This window comes from Solea solea, chromosome 3 (assembly GCF_958295425.1).
Source record: "Solea solea chromosome 3, fSolSol10.1, whole genome shotgun sequence".
Taxonomy (NCBI): Eukaryota; Metazoa; Chordata; class Actinopteri; order Pleuronectiformes; family Soleidae; genus Solea; species Solea solea.
This window is the reverse complement of record NC_081136.1, coordinates 37,104,102-37,125,381: the sequence shown is the minus strand read 5'-3', so window position 1 is coordinate 37,125,381 and position 21,280 is coordinate 37,104,102. Positions and strand designations below refer to the sequence as shown.

The following is a 21,280-nucleotide window of genomic DNA, read 5'->3' as shown; positions in this document are numbered from 1 at the left end:
TGTCTTCCAAAATGACACAAAAAAGTCATAGTATAGTATGTCGTCCAAAAACAGTAAAAAAAAGTCATATTATAGTATGTCGTCCAAAATGAGACAAAAAAGTCATAGTATAGTATGTCCTCCAAAATCAGTAAAAAAAGTCATAAAATAGTATGTCGTCCAAAATGAGACAAAAAAAGTCATATTATAGTATGTCGTCCAAAATGAGACAAAAAAGTCATCGTATAGTATGTCCTCCAAAATGAGACAAAAAAGTCATAGTATAGTATGTCCTCCAAAATCAGTAAAAAAAGTCATAAAATAGTATGTCGTCCAAAAAGAGACAAAAAAGTCATAGAATAGTATGTCGTCCAAAATGAGACAAAAAAAAGTCATATTTATAGTATGTCGTCCAAAATGAGACAAAAAAGTCATCGTATAGTATGTCCTCCAAAATGAGACAAAAAAGTCATAGTATAGTATGTCCTCCAAAATCAGTAAAAAAAGTCATAAAATAGTATGTCGTCCAAAAAGAGACAAAAAAGTCATAGTATAGTATGTCGTTCAAAATGAGACAAAAAAGTCATAGTATAGTATGTCTTCCAAAATGACACAAAAAAGTCATAGTATAGTATGTTGTCCAAAAACAGTAAAAAAAGTCATATTATAGTATGTCGTCCAAAATGAGACAAAAAAGTCATAGTATAGTATGTCGTTCAAAATGAGACAAAAAAAGTCATAGTATAGTATGTCGTCCAAAATGAGACAAAAAAGTCATAGTATAGTATGTCGTTCAAAATGAGACAAAAAAGTCATAGTGTAGTATGTCGTCCAAAATGACACAAAAAAGTCATAGTGTAGTATGTCGTCCAAAATCAGTAAAAAAAGTCATAGAATAGTATGTCGTTCAAAAAGAGACCAAAAAATGATAGTATAGTATGTCGTCCAAAATGAGACAAAAAAAGTCATAGTATAGTATGTCGTCCAAAATGAGACAAAAAAAGTCATAGTATAGTATGTCGTCCAAAATCAGTAAAAAAAAGTCATAGAATAGTATGTCGTCCAAAATGAGACAAAAAAGTCATAGTATAGTATGTCGTCTAAAATCAGTAAAAAAAGTCATAGAATAGTATGTCGTTCAAAAAGAGACAAAAAAATGATAGTATAGTATGTCGTCCAAAATGAGACAAAAAAGTCATAGTATAGTATGTCGTCCAAAATGAGACAAAAAAGTCATAGTATAGTATGTCGTCCAAAATGAGACAAAAAAAGTCATAGTATAGTATGTCGTCCAAAATCAGTAAAAAAAGTCATAGAATAGTATGTCGTCCAAAATGAGACAAAAAAAGTCATATTATAGTATGTCATCAAAAATGAGACAAAAAAGACATAGTATAGTATGTCGTCCAAAATGAGACAAAAAAAGTCATATTATAGTATGTCGTCCAAAATGAGACAAAAAAGCCATAGTATAGTATGTCGTCCAAAATGAGACAAAAAAAGTCATATTATAGTATGTCGTCAAAATGAGACAAAAAAAGTCATATTATAGTATGTCGTCCAAAATGAGACAAAAAAGTCATAGTATAGTATGTCGTCCAAAATGACACAAAAAAGTCATAGTATAGTATGTCGTCCAAAATGAGACAAAAAAAGTCATATTATAGTATGTCGTCCAAAATGAGACAAAAAAGTCATAGTATAGTATGTCGTCCAAAATGACACAAAAAAGTCATAGTATAGTATGTCGTCCAAAATGAGACAAAAAAAGTCATATTATAGTATGTCGTCCAAAATGACACAAAAAAGTCATAGTATAGTATGTCGTCCAAAATGACACAAAAAAGTCATAGTATAGTATGTCTTCCAAAATGACACAAAAAAGTCATAGTATAGTATGTTGTCCAAAAACAGTAAAAAAAGTCATATTATAGTATGTCGTCCAAAATGAGACAAAAAAGTCATAGTATAGTATGTCGTTCAAAATGAGACAAAAAAAGTCATAGTATAGTATGTCGTCCAAAATGAGACAAAAAAGTCATAGTATAGTATGTCGTTCAAAATGAGACAAAAAAGTCATAGTGTAGTATGTCGTCCAAAATGACACAAAAAAGTCATAGTGTAGTATGTCGTCCAAAATCAGTAAAAAAAGTCATAGAATAGTATGTCGTTCAAAAAGAGACAAAAAAATGATAGTATAGTATGTCGTCCAAAATGAGACAAAAAAAGTCATAGTATAGTATGTCGTCCAAAATGAGACAAAAAAAGTCATAGTATAGTATGTCGTCCAAAATGAGACAAAAAAGTCATAGTATAGTATGTCGTCCAAAATCAGTAAAAAACAGTCATAGTATAGTATGTCGTCCAAAATCAGTAAAAAAAAGTCATAGAATAGTATGTCGTCCAAAATGACACAAAAAAGTCATAGTATAGTATGTCGTCCAAAATGACACAAAAAAGTCATAGAATAGTATGTTGTCCAAAATGAGACAAAAAAAGTCATATTATAGTATGTCGTCCAAAATGAGACAAAAAAGCCATATTATAGTATGTCGTCCAAAATGAGACAAAAAAGCCATATTATAGTATGTCGTCCAAAATGAGACAAAAAAGTCATCGTATAGTATGTCGTCCAAAATGAGTAAAAAACAGTCATAGTATAGTATGTCGTCCAAAATCAGTAAAAAAAAAGTCATAGAATAGTATGTCGTCCAAAATGACACAAAAAAGTCATAGTATAGTATGTCGTCCAAAATCAGTAAAAAAAAGTCATAGAATAGTATGTCGTCCAAAATGAGACAAAAAAGTCATAATATAGTATGTCGTCTAAAATCAGTAAAAAAAGTCATAGAATAGTATGTCGTCCAAAATCAGTAAAAAAAAAAGTCATATTATAGTATGTCGTCCAAAATGAGACAAAAAAGTCATAGTATAGTATGTCGTCCAAAATGACACAAAAAAGTCATTGTATAGTATGTCATCCAAAATCAGTCAAAAAAGTCATAGTATAGTATGTCGTCCAAAAACAGTAAAAAAAGTCATAGAATAGTATGTCGTCCAAAATGAGACAAAAAAGTCATATTATAGTTTGTCGTCAAAAATGAGACAAAAAAGTCATAGTATAGTATGTCGTCCAAAATCAGTAAAAAAAAGTCATCGAATAGTATGTCGTCCAAAATGAGACAAAAAAGTCATAGTATAGTATGTCGTCTAAAATCAGTAAAAAAAGTCATAGAATAGCATGTCGTCCAAAATGAGACAAAAAAGTCATAGTATAGTATTTCGTCCAAAATGAGATAAAAAAGTCATAGTATAGTATGTCGTCCAAAATCAGTAAAAAAAGTCATAGAATAGTATGTCGTCCAAAATGAGACAAAAAAAGTCATATTATAGTATGTCGTCCAAAATCAGTAAAAAACAGTCATAGTATAGTATGTCGTCCAAAAACAGTAAAAAAAAGTCATAGTATGTCGTCCAAAATGAGACAAAAAAGTCATAGTATAGTATGCCGTTCAAGATGAGACAAAAAAGTCATAGTATAGTATGTCGTCCAAAATGACACAAAAAAGTCATAGTATAGTATGTTGTCCAAAATCAGTAAAAAAAGTCATAGAATAGTATGTCGTTCAAAAAGAGACAAAAAAGTCATAGTATAGTATGTCGTTCAAAATGAGACAAAAAGTCATAGTATAGTATGTCGTCCAAAATCAGTAAAAAAAGTCATACTATAGTATGTCGTCCAAAACGAGACAAAAAAAGTCATAGTATAGTATGTCGTCCAAAATCAGTAAAAAAAGTCATACTATAGTATGTCGTCCAAAATGAGACAAAAAAAGTCATAGTATAGTATGTCGTTTAAAATCAGTAAAAAAAGTCATAGAATAGTATGTCGTCCAAAATGAGACAAAAAAGTCATAGTATAGTATTTCGTCCAAAATGAGATAAAAAAGTCATAGTATAGTATGTCGTCCAAAATCAGTAAAAAAAGTCATAGAATAGTATGTCGTCCAAAATGTGACAAAAAAGCCATATTATAGATTGTCTTCCAAAATGACACAAAAAAGTCATAGTATAGTATGTCGTCCAAAATGAGACAAAAAAGTCATAGAATAGTATGTCGTCCAAAATGACACAAAAAAGTCATAATATAGTACGTTGTCCAAATGAGACAAAAACGTCTTACTTTCTGTCAGCTTTCTTGTGCTGCTGCTGTTTCCACTGCTGCTGTTTCTGCTGCTCTGTGTGAGGTCCAGTCCTGATCCAACATCTTTGTTCCTGTTTCAATTACGATGTGAAAAGATGTTGTTAATAAACCGCTGCTCATTATAAAGAGAGTGAGGACATTCTGCTGCTGATAACAGGCTGAATTGTCCTGATGTCCCCCAGGAGGAGGAGCAGGAGGAGCAGGACGAGGATGTTTGTCTCCCATGTTTCTGGCCCTGAAGCGTCACAGCTCATTATCTCCACATCTCTATCTGCAAAGAAACAAATAAACAGGTTCAAGGTTTATCAACAGAATTCTGATTCTTTTACTGAAAAATGCTTCAATTACACTTTTTATTTAGAAGCCAAACATGTTACATAATATAGTCCTTTAGTACATAATGATAAAACCATGTGACTACGACCACTACTCTTTACTGTAGTATTTTCAAAAATATGTGCCTGAACCACAGGAAACGGACGTTTGTAAAGCACTCACCCTTCCACACACACACACACACACACACACACACACACACACAGCAGTTGTTGATTCACTGTTGCCTCCATCACTAAGTTCTCATGTCTGATTTTGTCACTTCAGTGAAATCCTTTGTTCAGATTGACCTCAGTGACACAAAGTGACCACACGAGGCAGCAGAGGACCAGCAGCTCCTGTGTCCCTGCAGCTAAAACCACTGATTTTCTCTCTGGACTTTGGTGTGGGAGAGTGAGTGTGTGTGTGTGTGTGTGGGGGGGGGTGTTTACAAAAGTAGAGTCATTTGTGAAAGTGGATTATAATCTGTGTTTATTCTTGTGTCTCTGTTGACAAACGTCAGCGCAGAAGAATCCGCCTTTTACCTCACACTTATATACACATTATAAACACTTATATACATTTGTATACACGTTATATACACTTATATACATTTATATACACATTATATACACGTTATATACATTTGTATACACGTTATATACACTTATATACATTTATATACATTTATATACACATTATATACACGTTATATACATTTGTATACACGTTATATACACTTATATACATTTATATACACATTATATACATTTATATACATTTGTCTACACTCACATATTCTCTATATATTAACATTCATTTAGTGCAGCAAGGATTTAGTTTCACAGAGGGATTAATAATCTGGATATTTGTGACCAAATATGATGAAACCCTCAGTGGACTCACAGCAGCTGCACTAGACATCGAGGAGAGAGAGAGAGAGTGTGTGTGTGTGAGAGAGAGAGAGAGAGAGAGAGAGAGAGAGAGAGAGAGAGAGAGAGAGAGGATGAAGGCCCGCCTCCTGTGAGGATCCATCCTCACTCTGTTTGACATGACAGTGTCTCTGCCTGACAATTAAACCTGATAAACATCTGGAAGAGCAAGAGAGAGACAGACACACAGACAGACAGAGAGACACACACACAGACAGAGAGAGAGAGAGCGAGAGAGACAGACAGAGAGACACACACACAGACACAGAGAGAGAGAGAGACAGACGGAGAGACACACACAGACAGACAGAGAGACACACACACAGACAGAGAGAGAGAGCGAGCGAGACAGACAGAGAGACACACACACAGACAGAGAGAGAGAGCGAGAGAGACAGACAGAGAGACACACACACAGACGGACAGAGAGACACACACACAGACAGAGAGAGAGAGCGAGAGAGACACACACAGACACAGAGAGAGAGAGAGACAGACAGACAGAGAGACACACACAGACAGAGAGAGAGAGAGACAGACAGAGAGAGAGAGAGACAGACAGACAGACAGAGATGGTGATCAGCAGCTAATTACAGCAGCAAATAAAATGCAAATGTATCCTGGCACCAGGAGAGACTCAGTTTAAACACTGAAGCATCCAAAAAGTCACAGACGCTCCGGCAGAGAGCCAACACCACACACACACACACACACACACACACCACACACACACACACACACACACACACACACACACACAACACATCATCATCATCATCATCATCATCATCATCGTCCTCTGATATTTAAACTCATGTACAAACATAAACCAGTGATTAATGATTCACTGCTTCACAACCATTTATCACTGAAATGAAAAATATAAAGAGCAGAGGCTTCATCAGGTGAGGAGGAGGAGGAGGAGGAAGAGCAGGAGGAGGAGAATTAGCTTCATCCAATCTTTTTAGATGCAAATATTTCTGTTATCTCCACTTTACTGCACCGCGTGTGTGTGTGTGTGTGTGTGTGTGATTCTCTCTCCCCAGTGTTTATGATTAATTATCTCTTCTTGGTTAAAAAAAACTGTGTGTGTGTGTGTGTGTGTGTGTGTGCGTGCGTGCGTGCGTGCACGTTCCTTCCACGTTGAAAGTGACACAGTAATTATGTCGCGCGCTAAAACACTGGCAGCAAAGATTAGACCTTTTATTTTTATCAGTTTCCTTCAATTAAAAATGTTAAAAATGTTAAAATGTTAAAATGTTAAAACATTTTTATCTTGGCCGCGGGAAAAAAAAACACAAATATGAATAAATAAGTTAAATAAAATAATAAAACATGGCCTTCACTCCTGCGTCAGCTTCATTGTGATGTATTAGATGCAATAAATTATCCCGTGTAACAAAAACATGGCGCTGAAAGGCTGATAATCTGCCGCGCGCTGATAACCGACATTTATTCACAATCATTATGAATCCGCGGCGTTGGCTCGCGCTGCTTTCTTAATCAGCTGCTGTGATCCTGGATACGTGAAGGCAGCAGATAAGAGCATCATCATCATCATCTTCATCCTCCTCCTCCACCTCCTCCTCCTCCTCTGCTCCTCTAATATTCAAACACAAGCAGAAAAAAAACATTTGGTTCATCACGAGCTGAAAATAAAAAAAGAACAGGTAACACTGCGTGTGTGTGTGTGCGCGCGTGCCCGTGTGTAGGTGTGCGCATTTACATGGAGCCTTTAAAGGCGGGAAACCGTGAACCATTCACGTGGAGCAAAAACAGCGCGCGACGCTGAAAGAAAACAGATAAAAAAATAAAAAATATATATTTTTAAATTTTTAAATAATTTATTTACTGCGTTTTTTTCTGCGGCGGAAAAATCAGAATCAAATGAATGATGACGTAAAAGTGTCATCGGTGAGTCCGCGCTGAGATTAGTATCGTCAGAAAAAAAGACAAGCAGGTGCGCGTGCGCGTACACGTGCACGGCCGTGTTTCTTGTTGTTGCTCTGCTGATTTTCACGCGCGAATCTCACGTCAAATTCTGTTGAAATCACGCCGCTGTCGCGCGCGCAGAGAAGGACCGAGGCCTCGCGCTGCTGCACGGACACAGTGATCGTTTTCAATAAATCGATAAAATGATGATTTTCTGCTTTAATTATTCATTAAAGCTCCTCATAAATCCTCCCTTCTCCTAAATAAACACATGAATTTCAATTCTACACGGATTTCCCTCCGTAATTAATCTGTTTCTTTATGAGGCCACACCTTTAACAGGATTTCATCAAACTGATGCAGCTCATTATTCAATCTTTATTAAATCATTATTAAATCATTATCACTGGAATCATTTTCTAAAATAAACAGGTTATTTATTTACAATTATGATAATTATTAAATCGTTTTAATTCCACATGAATGAAAGGATGATGTCAATGTATCTGCTGAATTATTCATCCCTTCATTTCACAAAAACACCACAATTATCTTTCATTTATTTCATTTCAATAAATTAATAATAATCTTAATTGATTTTTTTTTACCTCCCACAAAAAGGAAACATTATATTTTCATCGAGCGGCGTCCTCTCCTCCTATCCTTCTCTCCTTCTCTCCTTCTCTCCTCTCCTCCTATCCTACTCTCCTCTCCTCCTATCCTCCTCTTTTAATGATGAAGATGAAGATGATGAGACTTCACGGCTTCATCAGCTCTTTGTGGCAGAACAGAGAAAAAAAGAAAAACTGTTTCTGCTGCGACACAAAAGGAGGCGCTGTGTGTGTGTGTGTGTGTGTGTGTGTGTATGTGTGTGTGTGTGATAGTTGACGTACAACCTCCTAAAGAATAATAATTATAATAACAATAGTAAGTTATTACAACTGCTTATTTCCCTTCTCTTTTCATACATATGTATGCACATATATATGTGTATACATATACATGTATACACATATATACACATATATGTGTATATATGTGTATACATATATATGTGCATACATATATATGTATACACATATATGTATACACATATATATGCCCATGTATATATAGGTACACACATATGTATATATATATGTGTGTACCTATACATATATTGATATGTGTGTGTACATATATGTACACACACATATATGTATATGGCAAATACGATACATTATAACACATTATTTTATAATGTATCTTTATTTTCTGACCCGGAAGTGTGTGTGTGTGCGCGCGCGCGTGCCCATTATAATCATGATGAGACTCCGTGACTGAGGGCGCGAGCATCATCATCGTCAGCAGCAGCGCGCGCGTTTTTTTCTTCTTTTTTTTACCTTCCTCGACTCTCTCTCTCTCTCTCTCCCTCTGTGTCGCTCTCTCTCTCTCTCTCTGTGTGTGTGTGTGTGTGTGTGTGTGTGTCTCAGTCCTCGCGGCTGCTCTGTCTGTTGCTGTGTGTGTGTGCGGTGTCTGCGGCTGAAGGTCAGTAAATGTTTACATTGTTTTTAGTTTTCTATAGACACTGATCAAGCTGAAGCGCGTGCACGACTCCGTCTGTTAGACGCGAACACCGCGTGTGTGAGTGATCAGCGCGTGCATGTGTTCCGCGCGCGCGTGTGTGTGTGTGTCTTTAAATCGTTAAATTCATTTAAAAAAAGAAAAATCTTCTTCAGACTAAAAGTAGATGATGAGGTTTTTAAGCAGCAGTTTATTACCTTCATCATCATCTTCTTCTTCATCTTCATCTTCCTCATCATCTTTTTCTCTGCTCCGTGAAATTGATCTGATTCTTTTTCACCCGCGGCTCATTTTCACTTTCCTCTTTCTTCACCTCCGTCACTGAGTTACTGTGTCCTCCATCTTTGCTCTGCTCCATGTGTCCTCACACACACACACACACACACACACACACACACACACACAGAGAGAGAGAGAGAGAGAGTGAGAGAGAGAGAGGTGAAGAGCATCCTCCTCCTCCTCTTCACTGACTCCTCTCTCTCTCTCTGAAGCAGCGGCTCCTTTATTTCTACATTTTTATAAGCAGTTATTTTTTATTGTTATATTTTTATTGTAATAATCGAGTTATGATGATTTTTATTGAACTGATTTTTTAAAAACACAAATGTTGGATAATTAAAGCGCAGCTGCGGCCTGAAGCGCGAGCACAGCAGGTAACAATTCTCTCTTCTGTTTATTTGTTCATTTAAATGATCGACACGGTTACAATATTAGGTCATATTATGTTAATATTTAAGAATATGTAAGAATATGAAACGTCTCTGTTTCTGGTTAAAATCCATTTGTTCTTTCATTTAAATGTGAAATCAGAGTCACTTTTATTTTATTTTCAATCATTATTATTTATTATTTTCATTCGAAAACATTGACAGAAAAAAACTGTTCTTTTTTAAAAAAAGAACAGTTTTGAGTTTCAAACCGTCGAGGAAGAAAGTGCTGATTTATTTGTTCCTCGCGCAGTTTCTGTTTGTGAATCATCAGAGAAGTTTGAGCTGTTTTTGTTCTAAGAATCTCTCTCACGCTCACACACACACACACACACACACACACACACTAATCTGATTATTCTGTCTCGTCTTTTCTTGAAAAGACAGAAAAGTAACAAATGACTCACGCGTGTAACATCCACAGATGAATGTGTGTGTGTTTCGTTATAACTGCTTATTTGATTTTTCACATTCACATTATTATTAATGTTTATCGTTCAGGACGTTGAATTATCTTTGTTATATCGACACATTTTAAATGTATACAGCAATTACAGTTGTTAAAATAATGACACGGTTATGTTATGTAACAATAATAATAATAACAATAATAATAACAATAATAAAAAATCATGATAATAATAACATAATCATAATAATAATCTATACCGCCACGGGTTAACGGCTACAGTGTAAGCGTGTGTTTATATTTAATTCATAGGACGGTAAATATTATCTACAGAAATTATAACAGCAAAACACGAATTATCATATGTTTCATAAAAGTTTGACTGTAAATGTTTTACACACACACACGCACGCACGCACACACACACACACACACACACACACACACAGTATGTTACAACACATGATTGTATTTTCCCGCGCAGTCTCAGTGTTATTAGTGTAAAATGATGCAGAGATTAAATATAATCTGTCAAATCTGTCACAACAAAAACACACAAACAGATTTAAATCAGAGCTGAAGCTGCTGCAGTGACACACACACACACACACACACGCACACACACGGTCCAGCTGTTGTAGGAGAAAACCACATTTACAGCATCTAACACCGGTGATGATAGATTACAGATTACAGATTATAGATTATAGATTATAGATTCATCAATATCTTCACTTCGTTGATTTTTTTCTCAGTGAATTAAATCACCTAACGGTGACGAGCACGCGCGCTCCCGCTGCTGCTGAGAGGGTTTATTTCCTGACTGCACGGTGACGTCACCCCCCCCACACACAGTATCATAACCAGAGGAAGAATATTGACCTTTAACTGTTGAATTCATTGATCTTTGGCTCGTGTTGCATTTATTGCACAAGTTTAATAAATTATGAGTGGAGGGAAACTGACTGACAGACCATAATATTATGACGAGTTCTACTTCCTCTGACTCGTGAGTTCATCTCACTCATCTCTGACTGTTAGTGTGTGTGACCGCCAGGGGGCGCACTGTCACAATGTTAGCAGACTGAGAGTCGAGAAGCCTTCACGAGATCAACAGACTCACATTCTGCAGCTCTTTATCATTTATTCTTCTTATAATAATCTTTATCATTTATTATTCTTATAATAATCTTTATCATTTACTCTTCTTATAATAATCTTTATCATTTATTCTTCTTATAATAATCTTTATCATTTATTCTTCTTATAATAATCTTTATCATTTATTCTTCTTATAATAATCTTTATCATTTATTCTTCTTATAATAATCTTTTATAATAAGTTTTTCCACATGACTCAATCATTTTTAATTTAGTTTATTCACGTTTTAGATTTTTTTAACTTATTATTATTAATGACTGTTTTTATTCTAATCTTTTAATATTATTATTATTGTTATTGTTTTCCTGTCGTTTCTTTGTTCCCGTTTTAACTTTTGATGATTCTTAAATCAAAAAGATCGTTTTTAATTTAAATTGAATGAAAGATTACAGGAAAAGGCCTCAAATAAAATAAAATATAAAGTCATTTTCACGTTCAGTGAAGTCCTTGACTGAGACGTTAGAGTGAATGAGTGAACAGGCCCCGCCCCCTCGCTGATGACACTCACGGACCCTCCTTAAGTTGCGTCGCGCCGCAGCTGTCTGCGAACATTGAGCTGCTGGCGCCATCCTGAAAGAATGCCTTCACTGTAAAAAAAAAAAAAAAAAGAGAGAGAGAGAGAGAGGGGGGGGTAGAGCAAGGTACATACACACACACACACAGAACGCGAGAGAGAGAGAGAGAGAGAGAGAGAGAGAGAGAGAGAGAGAGAGAGAGAGAGGGAGCTACCACTGCGCAAGGACTCAGATTTGATCAGTGACTTGTTGGTTGTTGGTCAGAAACAAACCTTTTCTACTTGTTGAGTCGCTGCTCACACACTTTTACACACACACACACACACACGCACACACACACACACACGTTTAGACACACACTCTCTCCTTCTATCTCTCTCACACACACACACACACACAGTTTCACACTGACGGAAGAAGAAGTTGTGGAGGAAACTGTGCGCGAGACTGGATTCCATTTTGGACGTATTTTCAGTGACAGCTTTGTTACATTTGTAATGTTGGGTACGTTTCATCTTAAACTGTGTGTGTGTGTGTGTGTGTGAATGTACATGATGATGATGATGATGATGAAAAGAGTAAAACTCTTCTTCTTCTTCTGTGTCTCCAGGTGAAAAGAGTCGCGCGCGGAACCTGTGGATTTAACGGATTTGCACCGATGGTTGTTTCTGCTCCCGTGACTTTTACCGCGTTACTTGAGCGCGTGAACTCAGTCCACTGAAAAACAAGAAGAAGAAGAAGAAGAAGAAGAAAAAGAAGAAGAAGAGAAAAAAGAATTGTGTGTGAAAATCCAAAGCTGTGTTTAAATGATGGAAGTAAGCGCGGACCAGCCCCGGTGGATGAGTCATCATCCCGCGGTGTTGAACGAGCAGCATCCCGGCTCTCATCACCCGGGCCTCGGTCACTCGTACATGGATCCGTCTCAGTATCAGCTGGCGGACGATGTGGATGTACTGTTTAATATCGATGGACAAGGAAACCACGTCTCTCCTTATTATGGAAACTCTGTGCGCGCGGTGCAGAGGTACCCGCCTCCTCCTCACAGTGAGTTTTATCTTCATTATTATTATTATTATTATTATTGTTTTATCATCTTATTTAAAATGTCTGTGCGTTAAAACAGAGATTTGCACATTGTATTTTATATTATTATAATAATTATTATTATTTTATATTCCACAAAAACAAAACAAAATAAAAGAACAAAAGTAAAACATGTTTTCTTTAAATGTCAGATGATTTTTTTTTCATTTCGTGACAAACAAAAACAAAAGCTTTTAGATTTTTTTTCGATGAAGAAAATTTGTATTTTAAATGAAACTACAGTTAAATTTGTGTTTAAATTTAAAGTTTCTTTGGTAAATTCGTGCGTAAAAGTGTGATCATGTAAATCTGATTTAAATGATTTAACGTAAAGATTTTATTTAATGTAAATAGTTTGTGTCAGATTGAGTCTGTGGATGTTTCTTTTATTATTATTGTTGTTGTTGATATTTGAGTTAAAAGGTTTCTTTCCTTGTCTGCTGCTGATTCTTCATCTTCTTCTTCTTCCTCCTCCTCTTCATCCTCCTCAGGCAGTCAGGTGTGTCGCCCCTCGCTGCTGCACGGTTCTCTTCCCTGGCTGGAGGGAAGTAAAGGGATCGGACCTCACCACAGCACCTCACCCTGGAACCTGAGTCCCTTCCCCAAGAACCCGCTGCACCACGGCTCCCCCGCGGGCCTGTCCGTGTACCCGCCGGCCTCCTCCTCCTCCTCCTCCTCACTGTCCGCCGGTCACTCCAGTCCGCACCTCTTCACCTTCCCCCCCACTCCTCCCAAAGACGTGTCCCCGGACCCGGGTCTGTCCACGCCCGGCGGCTCCGGGCGTCAGGAGGACAAAGAGTGCATCAAGTACCAGGTTTCCCTGGCGGAGAGCATGAAGCTGGAGTCCGCGGCTCACAGCCGGAGCGTGGCGTCCTCGTCCGCGCACCACCCCATCGCCACTTACCCACCTTATGTCCCCGAATACGGGCCAGGCCTCTTCCCACCAAGTAGCCTGATAGGTGGGTCCTCTTCTAGTTATGGTACCAAAACAAGACCAAAAACAAGGTCCTGTTCAGGTAGGCGTGAGCTTTATTACATTACCTTTTTAATCCAACACCATCACACACACACACACACACACACACACACATCTGCAGCCTTCAACTCATCTGCTCTGAAAAACAATTAAAAACATTATTTATATCACACACACACACACACACACACACACACACACACGAGCAGCAGCTGATTCATCCTCAACGACTGTGTATTTAAATGAAATGAATTAGCAAATAAAACTAACCCATACCGTTAATTTCCCGCTAAATTCTCAGTTTATTAATAATATTATAGGGAGACACACACACACACACACACGCACACACACAGACGGAGGCTGGAGTCCGTTGTGTCTGTGTCGCCGGGTTTATATATTTAACTTAATCTCATTAGTGTCAGACCAGCGCGAGACACTGTTACTGTTGATCCAGCGCTGAAGCTCCGGATGCTGCTATACACACACACACACACACACACACACACACACACACACACAGCTTTTTAATTCTAATGACAGATAATAATCATCTATTTACACGTGTTTTATTATGAATGAGGAGCAGAAACATCAGCGCGTGCGGATATTCACAGATATTTAGATTAAAAAAAACAAAACCTCACAGGCCTGCACAAGCCCGTGTGTGTGTGTGTGTGTGTGTGTGTGTGTGTGTGTGTGTGTGCGTGCGTGTGTGAAACACTTTTCAGAAAGAGAGGAGGAAAAAAAGGAGGAGGAAAAAAAGAAAGACTTTGATGTGAGAGTCGTTATTTCTGTTTGAGAAAAAGTCACCCGCTCTCTCTCTCTGCGCGCGCGTGTGTGTTTAAAGCTGCGAACACACACACACACACACACACACACACACACAAATGAGGGGGAAGTGCGGCTGCATCAAGAAGAGCAAAAAAGTATTTCGGCGGTGCACAAAGCGTCTGTGTGTGTGTGTGTGTGTGTGTGTGTGAGTGTGTGTGTGTGAGAGTGTGAGTGTGTGTGTGTGTGAGAGTGAGTTTCAGCCCAAAATGAGCAGAAGAATCTCAGTCACATCAAAAACATCCCATGCTTTTTTGTTATTGTTATTGTTGTTGTTGTTATAATAATATAAAGTCGACATATGACGTCATTGTGTCTGATCGAACCTGAACATCATTGATGTTTGCTACTTTATATTTGTTTAATGGACCGGGACACACCAGAATGTTTTATAATGTTGTTGTTATTATTAAAATAATAATAATAATAATAATGATGATGATGCCTGTATGTGTTTGTGTGTTTATATATATAATGTATATAGATAAAAACAATCATACATGTTGTTTACTGTGTTTTTCACAGATTGTAGTTTTGCAGGAGTTTTGAACTGAGCTCTGTTTCTCTGTGTGTGTGTATAACGTGTGTGTGTGTGTGTGTGTGTGTGTGTGTTTGTGTGCGTGTGTGATAGAGGGCAGAGAGTGTGTGAACTGCGGAGCCACGTCCACTCCTCTGTGGCGGCGGGACGGTACGGGTCATTATCTGTGTAACGCCTGCGGCCTCTATCATAAGATGAACGGCCAGAATCGTCCTCTCATCAAACCCAAGCGGCGGCTGGTACGTCACACCCACGTTCCTCTCTCTCTGCTGATGACGTTTCCGTCTCTCTCTCTGTTTTTTCTCCCTCTCCAGGAAGAAGTAGGCCAATTAGCTGCAGGAAATTGACTCGACAAGTGCAGGTCTCTGTTTTCAGATCCTAACACAGAAGCAAATATTCAAGATTTAAATTTAAACATCAAAACATCTGCACCTTATTATTATTATTATTATTATTATTATTATGAAAGTGTCGTTGATTCTCAGACTTTTCTGTTCAAACAAAAAACAAAAACGATTGAAGCTTCTGTCTCTGCAGTGACGTCACATGCGTTAATGTCTCTGTTGAATGAGTCGCGCGGGGAAAATCCCTGTAGTTTGATCTCAGCTGATGATGATGATGATGATGATGTATGATGAGGAGGAGTTTCCCTCCTTTAATATGAACAGAGGAGAAGAAGAGAAACAAAGATGGCGGCTCTTCTTCTCTTCTTTTTTCTCTAATGTGAAAAAAAACCTGACTCTCCAGGAAAAAGCTGCCGGATGTCAGATAACACACGCACGCGCACACGCACACACGGGCAGTGTTTGACCTCGTGCGTCAATTATTATCACATTTATATTAAATAATTGAATATTCTCAGAATGAAGAATTTAAAACGATGAGGATTTTAGGAGGTGATGACGTCAACAGTGTACATGAGCGCGTCCTCCGCGGTCACGTGACTATAGATCTTCTTTTATAGAGATTAAAACATCAACGTCAGAGACACTGCAGTGAACTGCGCGCGTGTGTGTGAGTGAGACACACCTTAATTATCATTATTATTATCATTATTATGGTTTTTACTCATTTTTCATTATTTAAAATAAAAACCCTGAATGTTTAAAGGGTTCATTCATTCAGTCATTCATTCATCTTCTCTCTTTCTTCCTCGTTTCTTTTCATGTCGTTTGTTTAGAGGTCGAGAAATCGACCGAAGACCGAGTCTCTTCTAATCATTTAATCTAACAATCTCTCTCACCCCTCTCTGTCCCTCTCACTCTCCCCCCTCTCTCTCTCTCCCCCCTCTCTCTCTCTCTCCCTCTCCCTCTCTCTCCCCTCTCTCTCTCTCTGTGTAAATATTTATTCTGCGCGTTTTTTTGCGCGCGAGGCTATTTTTCGTGTGAAAGAGGAAAAATCCGCTGATTTAAAGTCAGTGAATCTAAATAAAATAAATAAAATACTAATTTAATCAAATCAAATGTTTCACGGATGAACGAGTGAAAGATTCGCGGCTGCAACAATGAATCATAAAATGAGTCAAAGAGACGCGCGTGGCTCAGTCATGTGACCTGTTGTGTTGTTTTTTCTCTGTGTTGTTGTGACAGTCGGCAGCGAGACGCGCGGGAACGTCGTGTGCAAACTGTCAGACCACGACGACGACGCTGTGGCGGAGGAACGCCAACGGAGACCCGGTGTGTAACGCGTGTGGACTCTACTTCAAACTACACAACGTGAGTCTGTGTGTGTGTGTCTGTGGACTCTACTTCAAACTACACAACGTAAGTCTGTGTGTGTGTGTGTGTGTGTGTGTGTCTGTGGACTCTACTTCAAACTACACAACATGAGTCTGTGTGTGTCTGTGTGTGTGTGTGTGTGTGTGTCTGTGGACTCTACTTCAAACTACACAACATGAGTCTGTGTGTGTGTGTCTGTGGACTCTACTTCAAACTACACAACATGAGTCTGTGTGTGTGTGTGTGTCTGTGGACTCTACTTCAAACTACACAACGTGAGTCTGTGTGTGTCTGTGTCTGTGTGTGTCTGTGTGTGTCTGTGGACTCTACTAAAGTTAATTTAAAGTAAAAGAAACAGTTAGATTTTTTAAGTTTGTCTAAATCATCAACACATATTATAATTTGACCCTTGACCTCCTCCTCCTCCTCTTCCTCCTCAGAAACAGTGCAATAATGTGATTTATAAGAAGCTGCAACTGTTGTACTTAAATATAAAAGAGGCGGAGCTTCATCACAATTTGATACATTTTTACTCCTTATTTTATAATAGTTGTGTAACTGTGACCATCAACACTCTGATTCACTTCCTGTGTCCTCACATGTCCTCAGTGTCCTCAGCTGTGACACTTTCTATGTCAAAGTGAGGGTTCGTCACGTCTCACATCAGGAGGGACAGATATTTAAACCAGTGGTTCTAAAATCCTGGGTCTGGACCCACAGAAGGGTCGCAGAAGATTTTCTTTGGGTCCCCAAACAAAGTTACAGATTTTATAACTTTAACTTTATAACTACAGAAGATGAATGTGTTTAAATAATGTGTAAGTGTGTGTGTTAGGTGTGTGTGTGTGTGTGTGTGATCGTCGCAGCAGCTCAAACACACGTAACCCTAACCACACGTTCAGAGGAGGCTGAAGAATTATCTTATTATTATTGTTATTATTTTATTTTTGTTGTTATTATTATTATTATAATATGATTTCCTGGTTACATATTAACATGTGAACTGAACTCCACCTCAGTGTAATTATGAAATCTATTTGTTTTGCTAAAATCCAGATTTAGACCTTCTGGTGTGTGTGTTGTATTACATTATATTATATTATATTATATTATATTATATTATATTATATTATATTATATTATCTTACATTACATTATATTATATTATATTATATTATATTATATTACATTACATTATATTATATTATCTTACATTATATTATATTATATTATATTATATTATATTATATTATATTATCTTACCTTACATTACATTACATTACATTATATTATCTTACATTATATTATATTATATTATATTATATTATATTATCTTACATTATATTATATTATATTATCTTAAATTACATTACATTACATTACATTGTATTATATTATATTATCTTACGTTATATTATATCATTTTACATTGTACTCCTTCTGCATCAAAGACCTGACAAGCTTTAAAGTGGGCGTGGCCTCAGGGGTGGAAACAGCAGAGAAAGTCACCTCACCACATCTTAGAGAAGGAAACCACATCAGAGAGGAAGGGGAGGAGACATCCCTGTCCTCTGTCAATCACTGAAGAGTCAGAGAGGGGGGGGGGGGGGGGGGGAGAGAGAGAGAGAGAGGGAGAGAGAGAGAGACAGACAGACAGAGGAAATCCCTGGTCCATGTCCCTCGCTCAGAAAGATCAGGAATCCTCGTCCACTCATAATACGGCACACAGCCGGAATTCCATCATCCTGCTTCATTCAGGATAAAACCTGGAATATCACAATATCACAGCGGGGCCATTTTGGCCACGAGGGTTGACGAGGAGAAGGAGGAAGGCGAGGAAGGAGAGGTAGGAAGGAGAGGAAGGAAGGAGAGGAGGACATCTTAGCATGAATCTGTGTGGAAAAGCAGCTCACAAGCACACACACACACACACACACACACAGACACACACACACGTGTCTGTGTCATGTATGTAAACAGTGTTGTGTTACAGGTTTTTCTCATTTGTCGTGGATGACATCACTCAGGTTTCATGTCTCTGTGAGATTATAATCTGTCCGTCCGAGATTAAATACTGACGTGCCGACTTCTCCGTCTCCTTTTTTGCAAGCAGATCAACCGACCTCTGACCATGAAGAAGGAAGGAATCCAGACCCGCAACAGGAAGATGTCCAGCAAGTCCAAGAAGAGCAAAAAGTCCCAGGACAACATGGACGATTTCTCCAAGAGCCTGATGGACAAGAGCAGCTCCTTCAGCCCGGCGGCGCTTTCCCGCCACATGTCGTCCTTCCCGCCCTTCTCGCACTCCGGCCACATGCTGACCACGCCCACACCCATGCACCCTTCCTCCAGCCTCCCGTTCGCACCGCACCATCCCTCCAGTATGGTCACAGCCATGGGTTAAAGCCACCAAAACCCCGCCCCCCCCACCTTCACCACGCCCCCTCGGTTCCTCTGTGTTCACGCCCCCTCACCTGCACCGTGGTGTGAAAGTGACAGACTCTTATTTTTATAAAAACTTCTGTGATGTGAAATCTTCTCAGACTGGACTTCACTGAGCTCCATCTTCATCATCATCCTCCTCCTCCTCCTCATCCTCATCCTCATCATCATCCTCATCTTCATCACCCGGTTTTCCTCTCTGATTCATTCGTGTACAAAAAGCCATTTTTTCCCCTCGTCACAAAGACGTTTTCCACGCCCATCATTTCCAAACCCCGCCTCTCTTCGCCTGTGTAACAGGAGACCCCGCCCTCACACACACAGTCGCCCCTCCTCCTTGTTTTTCTGCTGCAGACTCTGAATATATTTGTACAAAGTGTATGAAATACATTTAATGAAGACTTTTTAATTAAGAAGAAAAGAAGCAAACGAGCCGAGAGACGGTACGAGACACAGCCGGAGGACGGACGGACGTTCACCTGGGACAGACAGGAGGACGAGGAAGGGACTTTAAAAGAAAGCGCAGGCCTCGGGTTTGTTACCTGCGTGAATTGTGTTGCATTAATTTCACAGAAGTTGTGCTTCTGTTTTTATTTCTGGATGTGCTTTAGGTCTCGGGCTACACACACACACACACACACACACACACACACACACATGCACACATGCACGCACACACACACACAGCTGAAAGACTTTGTCCCCGCCCACAGATTATATGCATTGTGAAAAAAAGTTCCCGTATTTGTTATTTGTATGTATAAATCAGAGTACCAAAAATACGAAAGAAACAAAGATGTAGAATTATTTCTTATGTGATGCAGACTGAATGGTTGTAAAAATTTAATAATAATCACTTGTGTAAAATATGACTTTTTTTCTCCTCTTTGAAAATAATAAACTAGTTTAATCTCTGTTGACATGGTAACCACGTGGTCCACAGCTTCTTCTTCTTCTTCTACTGACGATGATGATGATAATGTTTCAAACGACGTCTGTGACGTCTGTGACTGTGACGTCTGTGACTGTGACGTCTGTGACGACTGTGTCTGTGAAGTCTGTGATGTCTGTGATGTCTGTGACTGTGACGACTGTGACAGTGACGACTGTGACTGTGACGACTGTGAGGTCTGTGACGACTGTGAGGTCTGTGACGACTGTGACGTCTGCGACGACTGTGACGTCTGGGACTGTGACTGTGACGTCTGTGACTGTGACGACTGTGACGTCTGTGACTGTGACTGACGTCTGTGACTGACGTCTGTGAGGTCTGTGACGTCTGTGACGCCTGTGACTGTGACGACTGTGACGTCTGTGACGACTGTGACTATGATGACTGTCACTGTAACGTCTGTGACTGTGACGTCTGTGACTGTGACGTCTGTGACGACTGTGACTGACGACTGTGACTGTGACGTCCATGACTGTGACGACTGTGACTGACGACTGTGACTGACGTCTGTGACTGTGACGACTGTGACTGTGACAACTTTGACTGTGACGACTGTGACTGTGACGTCTGTGACGACTGTGACTGACGACTGTGACTGTGACGTCCATGACTGTGACGACTGTGACTGACGACTGTGACTGACGTCTGTGACTGTGACGACTGTGACTGTGACAACTTTGACTGTGACGTCTGTGACTGTGACGTCTGTGACGACTGTGACTGACGACTGTGACTGTGACGTCCATGACTGTGACGACTGTGACTGACGACTGTGACTGACGTCTGTGACTGTGACGACTGTGACTGTGACAACTTTGACTGTGACGACTGTGACTGTGACGCCTGTGACTGTGACGACTGTGACGTCTGTGACTGTGACGACTGTGACGTCTGTGACGACTGTGAAGACTGACTGTGACTGTAACGACTGTGATGTCTGTGACGACTGACGTCTGTGACTGACGTCTGTGTCTGTGACTGTGACGACTGTGACCAATGTGACTGTAACGTCTGTGAGGTCT

General features: G+C 38.9%; 1 protein-coding gene across 7 annotated transcripts; it reads left to right on the top strand.

The window, feature by feature from the left end:
* The first annotated feature begins 11,963 nt into the window (after positions 1-11,963).
* On the top strand, positions 11,964-20,234 carry gata3 (GATA binding protein 3). 7 transcript variants are annotated; one of them, XM_058625609.1, is made up of 6 exons: positions 11,964-12,222; positions 12,329-12,762; positions 13,293-13,760; positions 15,461-15,507; positions 16,736-16,861; positions 18,978-20,234. In XM_058625609.1, the coding sequence occupies exons 2-6, from the start codon at positions 12,525-12,527 to the stop codon at positions 19,266-19,268; spliced, it is 1,170 nt and encodes a 389-aa protein (XP_058481592.1). In that variant the 5' UTR covers positions 11,964-12,222; positions 12,329-12,524; the 3' UTR covers positions 19,269-20,234. The 7 variants fall into 7 exon arrangements, with proteins under 7 accessions (XP_058481592.1, XP_058481591.1, XP_058481589.1 ...); XM_058625608.1 differs by having other exon boundaries at positions 18,975-20,234; XM_058625606.1 differs by lacking the exon at positions 15,461-15,507 and adding an exon at positions 15,240-15,385.
* Positions 20,235-21,280: the final 1,046 nt, after the last annotated feature.

What these genes read in the sequence shown, in the direction of transcription:
- gata3 (XM_058625603.1), top strand. Translation starts at nt 12,525, where the DNA reads ATGATGGAAGTAAGCGCGGACCAGCCCCGGTGGATGAGTCATCATCCC. An exon ending in AAAAACAAGGTCCTGTTCAG is followed by an intron (nt 13,818 to 15,239) that starts GTAGGCGTGAGC and finishes CGTGTGTGATAG; the next exon opens with AGGGCAGAGAGTGTGTGAAC. An exon ending in TCAAACCCAAGCGGCGGCTG is followed by an intron (nt 15,386 to 16,735) that starts GTACGTCACACC and finishes TTGTTGTGACAG; the next exon opens with TCGGCAGCGAGACGCGCGGG.